Raw genomic sequence first — 13,027 nt, forward strand, 5'->3', positions numbered from 1 at the left:
CCAAGTGCCGAGTGCCACGAAGCGAGAGGGGGGCACATGTCTCGCATGGGCGTGGCAATGTGCTAATTTGAAAATGAACATAAATATACTTTAAATAAATATTTGTCTTTAATCAATTTAATTGTTTGCATTATAAATTTTACTTTTATTTATTGTGATATTTTTTTGAACTTTTATGAGGGGTAGAAAAATCGAGAGGTTTTATCTATCACCCAGCTTTAATTTTCATTATAAGGCCTTAAATATACATATTTCATACAATTTTGTTGTACGTGAATATATTTCATTTGCTCATTCATATACCGAATATTTGTTTAATTTAGCACCAATTCTTATTTTATATACCCCAACACGCATCATTTAAATCTCTTTACTGCATTTTCGTTAAAAATTCTCTCAGCTATCTATATTTTAAGCAATTTTCCCATCTATACGCATCCACAGACATTTAAACTTTTACTTAATTGTGCGCAACTCTGCATAAAATCTTGATTTATTGCGTCAACTGGCAACTCTCGGGTAACGAGGGGCATGTAACTCCGACTTCCGCAGGTATTTCCCTCCCAAAATGCCACACAGACCCCGCATTCCCGAGTTCAAAAAGTCAAATAGTTTTCGCAAAGAAATTTGTCATACAACATCGTCGACGTCTTTTGTGCGCCACTGTCGTCGGCATATTGTTTCTGGTTAATTAAGTTATTACCATAATGAGCTTGCAGGTATTCCGGGCCTTATTTATGGCCATGCACTGGAGTAGAGTGAAGTTCGGCCGCTGACAAAAGGTGGAACTTTGTGAGAAAAACTTTCCCTTTTTCGGAAGGGAAAGAGGAGTAACCATAAAAAAGGGGGCCGCGCGCAAATGCGTTTGTTATAAACCCGGGGAAAATCGACAAAAGGACGCGACCGAGGAGGTGGAAACTTTTAGCCCGGTACGAAATTGCAGAGCGTCGCCAAAATTGTCACAACTGTAAAATGCGCAATTGCGCCGGATCGTAAATCTCTAGCAACAATGGGGCTGGCAGGGACATGCTGCTGGCCCCGGCACATGAGTGGCTCACTAAACGCGGACGGACATAAAATGTGCAGCCTGCTTAAAACATAAAAATGCCGGTCCAACTCGGTCTGGATTGCCAAAAGAATCGAGCAAAGTGGCTGCGTAAAACATGAAGTAATGCGAATGCCAAATGCGAAATGAGTTGAGTGCTACAAATCGTAAAGTTCGCCAGAAGCAGCAGCAGTAGCAACAACTAGGCGTGGCAGTAAAATCCAGGACCCCAAGGCTCCAATACACATCCTGCATATGTGAGCGAAACATAAAACCCTTTGGCCTGTCCCCTTGTCCCTTTTTTTTGTTTGTGCCAACTCAGCCCCATCCAGTCCTCGAGGCGATCAAAAAATCAAAATTATTTCTCTGTCAAATTGCTAATAATAACTTGTATTACACAGGCTCCCCAAACTACTGCTCCCCGTAATTCGGCTTCAGAGCGCGGCATAGAATGGAACAGACAAAACCGTGACACAGTCAAATAAACAATGAGACCAATAAAAATACGCTTAAGCTTTCATAGGCGTTTTTTATGACAACAATATAAATGCAAAAGGGAAAATATTATATTCGAAAGAGCACCCGCCGAACCCTTGCCCAACTTTCGAGGCCTTTGCACGATAAATTCCACCTTGACTCAAACTATGTATAGTCTCCTGTCCCCCTGTCTGGGCTTGTGTGTGGGAGTTTGACTTGAAGAATGCCAAATGTTTGTTGTATAACCAGGGAAAATAACCCCCGTCTCTCTTCTCTCTGTGTGTGTGTGCCTTTTATGATAATAGTTTCGTGTTGGCCAAATTTATTTATCTGATTTTGGTTGGGTCCCAGTGTTCTCCGGTGTGTGTGTGTGTCTAACAAATAAAAATTATGTTAAAACATGCAAATATGCGTTAAGTTTTGATTTATGAAAGACAAAACGAGGGAAGCCCCGCGCATGTTTGTACGCTGTTAATAATGATTACGCCCCCGGGCTAAGTATATAGTTACGGTTACGGCTACAATCGGATGTCTGTGCGGTTGACAACGAAAACCAAAACCAAAAAAGGGCGAAAAGCGAAAAGGAACCCAAGCCGTGGCCATAAATTGATGGGGGCGTGCCACGAGGCCTAAATGAAAATTGATTTGCTGGGCCTAATTGAATGCCTCTAGATGGTTTTTATATATATACATATACAAATTTATTTATTTTTTTGGGTCGGTGGCGCCTGGCGACTAATTGAAAAAGTTTAAACCAAATTGGGCTACAGCCCATTACGGAAATTAAGCGCGTGCGGTTAAGAAAGGACAAATATTAAGAAAACATAATCTGCCAGAAAATTTGTACGACGTTTATAAATAGCGCTGGGTTTTCCTGAGTTTTCCACCCACCAACTCATCCCCCATTGCCGCATTTCGCAGCCTCCCTGGCACAATGCCTGTGTCGTCAGGCCACCTTTGGCATTCATTGCCATAATTTCCTGTAATAAGACCGACGCGTCGTCTGGCTCTGGGTCTGACTCTCAGGCTCAGGCTCAGGTCCTGGACTCCGCCGGGGTGTACGCACACCGGAAACTGTGCTGGCCTGCCGGCTGGGGTGACACTCATGATTTCCTTACCTTTACTCGCCGGCGGTTTCCGTGTGGCCCAATTCGTGCGAATTGAACGGGAGCCAAGCCACTGGCCATTCATGGCCGTAATGGCGCTCTCGGCTTCCTGCGGGGCGATAATGAAGACAGAGACACACAGTCAGAAGCAGAATCGGAATAAAGAAGGGTGCACAGAGAAAAAACTATCGATTCGGAAGTGTCATCTTCGTGGATTTTTATCATATTATTTTATTGAAAATTTAAAGCAAGAATAAAGTTTTACTTGACCAACTAACACACTTTAATATGCTGCAGAAATGACGTATTATTTAATACTTTAACAAGTTACCAAGCAAAGGATCAGTTTCTGTTTCTTTAAATACTAAATTAAGCTTCTTAAATCTCAAAAAATGGAACTAAAAACGTTTATTGTTAGAGTGTGATTGAAGCAAGAACTGCTATTATTATAAACACATAAATATTTGTATATATTATGTCTCCTAAGCTTCTTTAAACTCATTGCTTGTTATAAGTCTTTCAACTTTGATCTAAACCATATACACAAAAGGCTTAATTTTTTCTCTGTGCATTTCCAAAGTCAAAATAAAGAGCCTGCGCACGACTGCATAAATATGCACTTAAATATGCTAATGCCGCTGGCTGTTCTTACCGATTTCTTGATGAAGGACACAAAGCCATAGCCCTTCGACTTCAGGGTTTGTGGATCGCGCACCACGCGGCAGTCACTGAAAAGAGAAAAAAAAAATATTAAGAAAAGAACACGAAATGTAAACATTAAAGGCCTGCAACTGAGTTTCTCAAGTCTTTTCAAGTATTTTTGCGGCCACCAAGCAAGCCACCCTGTGTTCCGTACGGAAATGCTCTGGAAAACTTTAAAATTTATGCAAATTCCTTATAAAGACATCTCTGGGGGTCCCCAGGTCCGGTCTTCGTCTCCGTCTGCCCGACGACGTGTTCAAATATTTCCCTTCGAGTACAAAATACAAATATATTCCGTCTGAGTTTGCCGGCGTGGGCGTGGCTCCTTGTAATTCGGAAATTAGAAATCTGACCTCATGCTGGAAAGTTTTTTATTTATCTTGCAGTTCGGGGAAGCTCTCCGAGCTGCCAAGAAGCCATGCGGCTTAAATGCGACTCATCTCATCTCATGTCCGGACTTTAAGATAACGACAAAGTTTTGATGAATTTTTATTTTATCCCCACCACTGAGTTGATCTTCCGTGACTCGCCTCCTTTGGAAATCGAACTGCGGTCATTACATCAAGGGTTCGGGTTCGTTTTGGTCACTTGTGCCAATTGGTCAACTTCCGACTCCGACTTCTAGTCGGGGGTCTCCAATTGATTTCCCCCCAGCGGCTCTACGACTTCTCATTTGGACAATTGGGGCCTCGACACCAACACCGCACTAAACCAAGCTGCCAGGAAAACTTTGGCAATTACCCCCGGTCCGGCAGTTTACTTTTCATTTATGAAGCATAAACCACAGCGGCGGCAAAGTTGGCGACGCTGGACGGCCACTTTTTTTAATGATTATTATAAGTAAAATGCCGGGAGACCCGCCGGGGTTTGGCTCCAGCTCAGGCTTTGGCTTTTGGGGGGTTTGTTGCCAGGACTTATTAAATATTCACACGCGCCGCGCATTTAACAAAACGAAACAAAAGTGCGTCGGGGCCCAAACATAATGCCAAAACCAGGCAACACCAGAAACCGGGCAACAATGCAAAAAAAAAAAAAAAAAAAAAAATACAAAAATAAGGAACGGAAACCAAGAGCCAAGAAAAAAAAGGAAAACAACCAAGAAAAAGGGCAAACAAGGCCAGGCACGCATAAAAGTTTTGACAGGCGGAGAGGGGACATCTTGATCCCTGGGAGCCGCACGACCGAATCCTGCCGACTTTGTGCGTTAAGCGTTTTGACATGTCGGCTAGCAGATCGACTCGGGGCCCCCAAAGAAAAACCAAAGAAATAAAGTTCTTTAAGCCAGCAGCAACCGGAGGCATTTTCCACCTTTCTCAGACCACCGAACAACCCGAAGCAATCCGTTGCCGGTAGATAATCAGAAATCGAAGGAGGAGTGGAGTATCGGTGATAATGATGTCAGCGATAGCTATCACAAAGGTGCCAATCGATTGCTCAATAGGCCTGAAATGTGTAGCCATCGAAACAGGATGTCAACAGTCAGTGATGGAATAGTATTAGATTACCAGTTTAAATATAGTCATATGATTTGTATATGATTAATATGGAAGTTATGAGAGCTTCAAGACTGGCTTTAACCCAGCAAATCTCTTGATTATCCTGTAAATTTAAAATCTAATCATTATTCAACTAACTTTAAGAGCTGTCATCACTGACTTGCTTTTCCCAGAGATTCAATCCGAAAACATGAACAGCTCATTAACAAATCAGACGAACCCTTTAGCCCAATCAGGGCCAGAGTCATTAGAATGATTTTTGAAATTATTAAAATTTAAATTGGCCATCGGCGGAAAGATGAAGCTGAGCAGATTGGTTGATGGACTGACTGACTGGATTCAGAGAAGCGGCAAATCCGAAAATCAAATACTTTGGCGTAATTTTTGATAAGCCGCCGCAGGGCCTCCCTTTGCTGAGAGCTGAAGGCTGGAGAAGAGGAGCTGCTTGCTCCCAAGAGACGGACTAACATTTTGACTCGAAACTTTGCGATTAAACAGAAGTTAATTAAGCCAAGTTTTTGATGCTGTCGTTGCCACGGGTGAGGCGGTAAGTGGTTGTGGGTGGGCAAATGACTTTGCCTTTTCAAGCCGAAAAATAGCAACTTAAATATTTGAATGGCTCCACTTCGCTTCCGCTACAGACAGAGAAAAAAGAGTTTTGCCGAAAGTGGCATTTGCATAAATTCATTTTTTCCTGTGCCGCTCGGTTATGAATTTTTTATGGGAAAGCCGGAGCCTCCACACGCGCCTGCCAATAATCAGGGAATGTGTGACAGGAAAATTGTCGCAAGGGAAAGTGGGAAATGGTTACAAAGTAACGAGGGGCGGGGAGAAATAAAAGCTGCAGAATGGAGAACGGGTGAAAGGCAATTCCCAGTTAACTGGCAAATGGAAAATTTGCATTTTAATACTTACGAGATTTCGCCGAATGGTGTGAATGCTTCGCGCAATTGCTGAGTTTCAATTTCTGAGCTCAAGTCGCCGACAAAGATGTGGAATTGTTCTGCAAAAAAAAGGAGAAGAAGGAAAGAGTGAGTGCCAAGTTGAGTATCGGGGTTTTTTCGCAGATTTTCACAGATTTTCGTCGAAGGGTTTGTGCCGCTGGCGCATCGTGAATCGCACAAAATATGTGCCAGATAAAAACGCAAATCAAAAGAGAATCCCAAGTCATGCGCTTTTATTTCGCAATTTATTGCCAGCGCTGACGCAGTGCTTTAATGCATATTCCCCCCCAAAAAAAAAACGAGAGCGGAAAAAAGTCAAGTCCCAGGGAGAAAGAAGTTTTTCATATATAATTTTATGCTGCATAAGCAGAGATAAGTTAATTGAAATCACAAAGGAGCCGCGCAGATTGATGGGTTCAAAGAATGGCTGCCTGGCGGGAAGCGATGACAAAACTTGCCGAGTCTTCAACGGACTCTGTATTAGTTTTCAAAAGCGTCGCACAAAACTTTCCCAACTCTGTGTGTGTGCTTTTCTGCTCAGTGCCTCAGCCCCATGAACCCCTCACCTATGCATGTATCTACTAACCCCGCGAAGAACGTTCCCATTAATACTAATTAACCCATTCATCTAAGTAAACTTTGCGCGCTCGGATCTTCTGGCCCCATCATCAAGCCGAACATCATGTACATTCATATGCAAAAACTCAAAGCCGCTCGCCGTCATGCAGACTGCACAAACACAAGTGCACCGGGTGACGGTGCAGGATACTCAAACCACACACTCAGAACACCCATCATACACTCGAGAAATTATATATGCAAAACAAAAGGCCTGCAGTTTGAAATTTAATTAAAGAATCGCACGGTAATAGCTCATAACTAAGCTTAAAAAATATGCAATCTTGGAATCTATATTTTTCTATGAGAATTTCAACGACAAATCAATGTTTCAAAAACTCATAACTAAGCCAAAACAGCATCAATTTTAATTCGGTAAACTGTTCTATGCTAGTTTTTGTTAGGTTAATAAATTTGCGTACTAAATTTAACATTATTAAATATTAAAATTTTTGTTAATTTTTTGTGTGGCAATTTTGACGAATTAAGCCCAAAAAATATTTGAAATTTTTTTTTAAATTTTAAGTTTGGCCTAAGATGGCTAGATCGACTCGTCTTTAGATGCTGATCAAGAATATATATGATTTATAGGGCCGGAAATGACTCCTTCACTGCCGTTTAAGCTTCTGACTTAAATAAATAATATCATAAAATCGAATGCAACTCTTTAGATATTTTGAAAGCATTCTTTGATAAACAACTAAAATAGTATTTCAAAATCATTATGCATAAAGGAATTCAAGTATTTTTAGCATATTTTGATTTAAAATGAGACCTAATTCAATCCAAAACCCAAGTAATTACTATTCTTAGAGTGTAAACTATACACATTGCACTCTCATACAGTTGCAAAACTCACATGCAAAGCAAACACACTCAGACCAACACACCCGCACGAATTGCAATCATTTATTATTATTTTTGTGTGCTTTGTCTCTTTGCCGCACAGAAAAAAACTGTCGCGACAGAGCAGAAACTGAGGGGGCCGAAAGGGCTAAGAATGGGGAGGAAAATGCTGGGGGTGGTACCTTGGATGGCATGGCGGTGCTGCTCCTCATCGTTGCCGTTGTCCTTCGTGCGCTCTTGTGGCAGCTCAGCAGCGCTGAGCTCCGAAAACTCACAGCCAAGACTTGGCAAAGGCAAAGGCAAAGCCAAAGCTAAAGCTAAAGTTAAGGGCCAATGCAATGGGGGCCTTTTTTGGGGCGGGTAGGTTTTCCCAGCCACCGGCGACCTGCTCCATCCTCCCATACAAGCACACAGAGAATTCTTACCCTAAATAATTAGCACTATTCAGCTGGGGCCCACTGACGACGAGAACGACAACGACGACGACATTCGAGGCTGACATCGCCGATGGGCGCGGCTGATGGGCGGGCCAAAACCCCCCAAAAACAACCCCTCATCATCCTTTTTCCTACCCCCTCCGGCCGACGGCCTTGCCTGCTGCACGTGCAGAAATTAACATTTCCGGTAATTTTGCGAAAATGAAAAGCAAAGCGAAAAGTTAACGGCTACGTCGTAGTCGTCGTCGTGGCCGCAGCGAAGGCAAAATGCGAAATGCGGAAAGCTTTTGTGTTAAATAAATATTAAAAGGAATTTCCCAGAGCCAGCGGAACTGATGGAGACGTGGCAGGACCCACGGTGGCAGGATGAGGCGCCGGCTGAGTAAGTTGAATCGTGATGTGCGGCCTGTTGGCCTTTTAAAAACACAAACCGAACGAGTAAATCTCTGCGTGTTCGCATTTACAAATGTACGCATTGGTGCAGTGAGGAAAATCGGGGAGGTTTGAAGACTAAATTAAAAACTATTCATGATTATTGAGGGTAAATACTGGCCACTAAGGGAGCTTATAAAAATATTTCACTTACTCTCAATGAATTTATATATTTAGTAGCCAAACTAAAACCAAACATTATATCGTTAAATATTGGTTCAAGAAATGCACATAACTTAAGGCTTTTTGGCGACATCTGATGGCCAAAAATCAAAGGATTTCCCAAGTTCCTGTTGTTTACGAATTATTTATTTATTGGAACATATTGTTATGACTCGTATAATGTAACATACCCATATCTAATTAGACTGCCCTTCAATCAATCGCATTTTTGCTCAGTGCTCATGTACGTGTGTGTGTGCGTGGCCACTTTTTATTTAATTGGAAATTGCGTATACGCCACCGTTAATGAGCCCATTGTAATCGCAGCGGCAGAGCAGAAGAGCGTGGCTTAGTCTACTGAGGCAGCTCGATTCAACTCAACTGAACTCGACTCGACTCGAGTGGTTGCCGTTATTGTAAATCAATCGTCGAGGTTCGCTCAGGTTATTGCTTTCACCCTTTTGCACATGGCCTGGCTCAAAGGAAAGAGCCAGGCACGCAACTTGCGAGCTACGAGAATTTGCGAGCATATATGTACATATATCCTTGGGATACAGTTAAGCCCGGCATGTGCGTGTGCTGCAATTGTGTCTGTGTATGAGTGCGGGACAGACAAACGAGGCGGCCACTAATTGCAGTCAAAGGCTGCTTTAAATTTGCACTACGCCAGAGGTCGATTGGCAGCTCACCGGGGGAGGAGAAGGTTGCCAGGAGGCCGCCTCCCTCAGATTCTTCGACTCTTGTGCCTTCACCTGCCCCAGCTCCTGGCAGCGGTGTCAGCATGTCAAGCGTTGGCAGCTTTTCATTTCTTTTGCTCGCTTCCGTTGTTCCTTGTTCCATTGGCCGTGTCGGCTCGTTGGCTGATTAAAACGTTGCGTATGTAATGAGTTAATTAAGTTTTTGCCATCGTTACAGTCACCCATTGTCGTTGTCGTTGTCGTTGTCTCGCAACACACACACACACACTTACAGCCATGTGTACATAAATTAATCATAAATCCTTAGCTGCACGGCAGTTACAAGTGTTTTGTATATTTGCCAAGAACGCACCTGTCCCCTTTCTGCTTGCCTGGCTTCTACTTCTGCGAGAGCGTTAACAACCAACTGAGCCAGGTGAGTGAGCCAGGTGAGTGAGCTAGCTGGGGATCGTGTGGAGTGGCCGGGGAGGAAAAAGAGCTGCTTGAAGGAGCCGGGGGTTAGCAAGGAGTCGCCTTTGGACTAAGTGTGTCAGCAGGGTTGGCTGCCGCCTTCCGAATGCCTCCTGCCACGCCCACTTGTACCATTTGATTAAAGACGGAAGCTACTCAGGATGTATACACGTGTATGTGTGAACAGTGAGAGAAATAATGGGTACAAAATAATACTAAAAATGAGTGATTAATATTCTCTTCTGGGGGGGTTAAGTATTAAGAGAGCTAAATAATAGTTTCTTGGTTCACTTATTGATATGATAGGTTGTATTTCCTGATCTTTTGATGTCTGAGCTTAAAGTTCCTTCCTTAAATCAGTTTATAGCTCATTTAATTTGCATTATTGATTTCCTAGTTATATAATTATTTTGCCCAGTGCACAACTATCCTATTTTACGCCTTGACTTGCCTGGGTGCTGCTTCCACTGCTTTGTTGGCTTTAGTTGTTGTAAATTTTATGTTATCCGCTTTCATTGTTTGTTTGCCTTTATTTATGTTCCACACTGTCTTTGGTGTGCCTGTGTGTGTGTGTGAGAGAGAGTTTACTGATTTGCCGCTGTTATTTATGCGTTTGTGCTAAACCTTATTTCCTGTTTGTCTTACATAAGCTGCAGCGCTTAATTACACGCAACCCCATCGAGGACACGATTCCGGCCAGGATGTGGCAGCCTGATTTTACCCCTGGGAGTAAAATTTTCGACCCGCGTCCAAGATATATGTGCCATCGATGTGGACCCAAATGTTTTATTGACCGGGCCGCCTGCAATCTCATTTGGCAATTCACTTTGTCGCTGCCTCGCTGCTTGGCTGCCTCCGACATACAGCATAACTGACCACACGGCGTATGCGTAATGGCAATTATGAACTCGCCGGCTAAGTGGTGGAGTGCATTAAAGCTAAAAGCGCTTAGCCGGCGGTCGAAAAACCACCAGCTGACCGACTGATACCGCCCGCTGTGACAGAGAAAGCCCCAAACAAGCAAAACAATTTGACGCCAACAACCGCAAAACGTGCTGGCCGCCCCAGCCTCCACATCCACAACCACATCGCCATCCCGGGCCGGATCCCAGAATCCCGGAGACCCGGGACCCGCCCACAACTTAACCCAAAAATTGATGAATATGTAAGCAAATACGGAAGACTAACACGCAGCGGGTTGCCAGGCAAATATACATATACGGATGCGTATATGCGTATATATAAAAAGAAAAAGGATCAAAGTCCTGAGGCGCGTTAATTTTCCCAGACGTCAGCAGGAAAAGTTGGGCAACCCATCAAGCCCCGACGGCCGACCTCGCTCGCTCCCCTTGAATATGAACCGGGCCCACAAATTATATTGAAATGTTAATAATCCAGTTGCTTAGACGTGCTGTGCCATCCCGGGATGTCCGAAAAGGACAACTCAACTGTAAAAGGATATTTACATGGAGATTTGTATGCCGCTGACTTATGACTTTGATCAATGCCGGCCCGGCTGGCAGGATGGATGGTTGGATAGCTAAATGGCTGGCCAATCCCAATCAATTGGGTTCCTGCCGCATTTATGTCCTTCTGAGAGTCACTTATGCCCACAATTTGGCACTGCGGTTATCTGGGGATACATAAAGCCAACTGATATATCGCCGATATGGCAAAAGTGTAGGAGAGATACAGAGGAGGGTGTCCTGGCTCAGCAAATCTTTAAATTAAATTTCCTTTGCGCAAATCAGGGCGCATTATAAAGTATAATGTGCTTTTAATTTCATTCATTTGCATGAAAAGCAAAGAATGGAAGCAGAGCGCGGACACTGGACCCTGCTAAATGGAACTAAAAAATCTAATTAGCGCTGGCCGCTGCAGAAGTCGACTTAAAGCAAACTTTGCTCTTTAATTTCATCTTGATTACACCCTCGCAACTGCAACTGCAACTGCAGATGAGCTGCTAGACGCCTGTTTGTGCAGCAAAACTTGAAGCTTGAAACTGAAAAGCCAATCAACTTGACTTGCTAATGAAACGGCAGTCACTTTAAGGCATTTCAACTCTCTGAACTCGTTGTCGCCATAAGAACGGGAATGTCGTGCCGCCTTGACGCTGATAATGCTGATTTTTAATGCTGATTACCGCAAAGCTGCCAGCCGCAATCCTTTGCCACCTTTTTTGCCATTCTCCCCTGGGTCTTAGATAACCGAGCTCGGAGTCAGCATCATTTCCGCAAGTGTGCGTGGCATTTAAGTTGCCACTTAAATGAGCCCCACCACAGTCCTTTGTATTGTGTTGGTGCAGAGAGAAAAATGAACAAAACATTTAAGGCTTTAAGGAACTAATTACTTTTAGCTTTCTTAGATTGCTTTATATATATTAAATCGTGATTTAAATTAATATTTATTGGATTGGATTTTCATGAATTTAAGAGGTTCTTTCCTTTAAAATATCTCTGTTCTGCTCTCATTGTACACCTTTAAGGTTTTCTCCTCAGTGTACTTCTGATGGCAATAACCTTGTGGAAAAGGTGGGTGCGATGGTGGTTGGGGTGGTGCAGCCTCATCAAGTCGTCGCGTCGCGCAGATCAAATGAAAATTTCATTGTGTTGTGACTCGCTTCCTTTGCAGAGTGCTTTCAGGGGTCTGGGCTGAGTTGGGCTGGGAAGTTGTGCGCGGAATTTTCGCTACCTTTTCATGTTTTCGTGACTGGAAGCGGAAACTTTTGGGAGCAGTGCACTATTCCTTCCATCTCCCACTCTGTATTTGTGTGTGTATTATTGTTGCTGTTTGTGTTGCCACCGGCGTCGTCTTCTCCGTTCGTCTAACGTGTAAAACAATGACTCATTAAGACTCATCTAAATTCTAATGAGATTCAGTAACTATTAAAAACAAAACATGACAGAGGCAAAGGCGGAGGCAAACGTAAACGCAAATGCGGCAAAAGGGTTGCTGCCTCGGGGCAATGCCACCCGGTCCCAGGCCCAAGCACAACCCCCAAAATCATCATCCCCGGCAATCCTCGACTCTTATCAGGGTCTCGAGTCAAGTCCCGGATCCCTTTTAGTGCTGACTCCGCTCGAGGACTTTAAGTGTTGGCCGAAAAACTTAAATCATTTGTATGCGAGCCACCAGGCGGGCCTTTAAACAAATGTCAATAATTTGATTTAAATGTGGCAGGGTCCCTGGTCCCACATTCTGTTTCCAGATCGCGTGCGAATTTCGCATTTAAATGCTAGTAGCCTACTGCCAGCTATTTTCCTATTTGCCAGCTCCAGGTCCTGCTCCTGCTCTAGCTCCTGCTCCTTTTTGGGGTTGACAATCGTGTGAAGAGACAATGCAACAGCAGCAGGAAAACAGAAGACGACAGTGAATTTGCGTAGCTGAAATCGAAAAAAGGCAGGACAGCCCAAGAAATGCAGCTCAGAGTGCTTCAGAGTAGGGGATTGCCTTATAAATTAGAAATTGCACACATAGACATAGGCGAAATGGAAATTGCCTATGTTTAGGCCAACGAACAACAAAAGCAGCATTGGTCGGAAAGCAAAACAAACTTGGCTTAAGGAATCTATACAGATCACTGGACGAAAATAAAAGGGGTTGATTATTATAAA

The 13,027-nt window shown here is 43.5% G+C and overlaps 1 protein-coding gene across 3 annotated transcripts in view; it reads right to left on the bottom strand.

The window, feature by feature from the left end:
- trv (trivet) overlaps positions 1 to 13,027 on the bottom strand; it is a 42,651-nt gene that overhangs the window by 11,498 nt on the left and 18,126 nt on the right. For all 3 annotated transcript variants that reach the window (XM_086840188.1, XM_086840189.1, XM_020942729.2), the window contains exons 3-5: positions 5,742 to 5,829; positions 3,281 to 3,356; positions 2,641 to 2,737 (exon numbers count right to left, since the gene is read on the bottom strand). In XM_086840188.1, the coding sequence (XP_086696314.1) occupies positions 2,641 to 2,737; positions 3,281 to 3,356; positions 5,742 to 5,829 (261 nt within the window). The remainder of the gene's footprint in view (positions 1 to 2,640; positions 2,738 to 3,280; positions 3,357 to 5,741; positions 5,830 to 13,027) is intronic.

The sequence above is a fragment of the Drosophila serrata genome, unplaced genomic scaffold (genome assembly GCF_035046125.1).
Source record: "Drosophila serrata isolate PLE 108 unplaced genomic scaffold, ASM3504612v1 contig_382, whole genome shotgun sequence".
NCBI lineage: Eukaryota > Metazoa > Arthropoda > Insecta > Diptera > Drosophilidae > Drosophila > Drosophila serrata.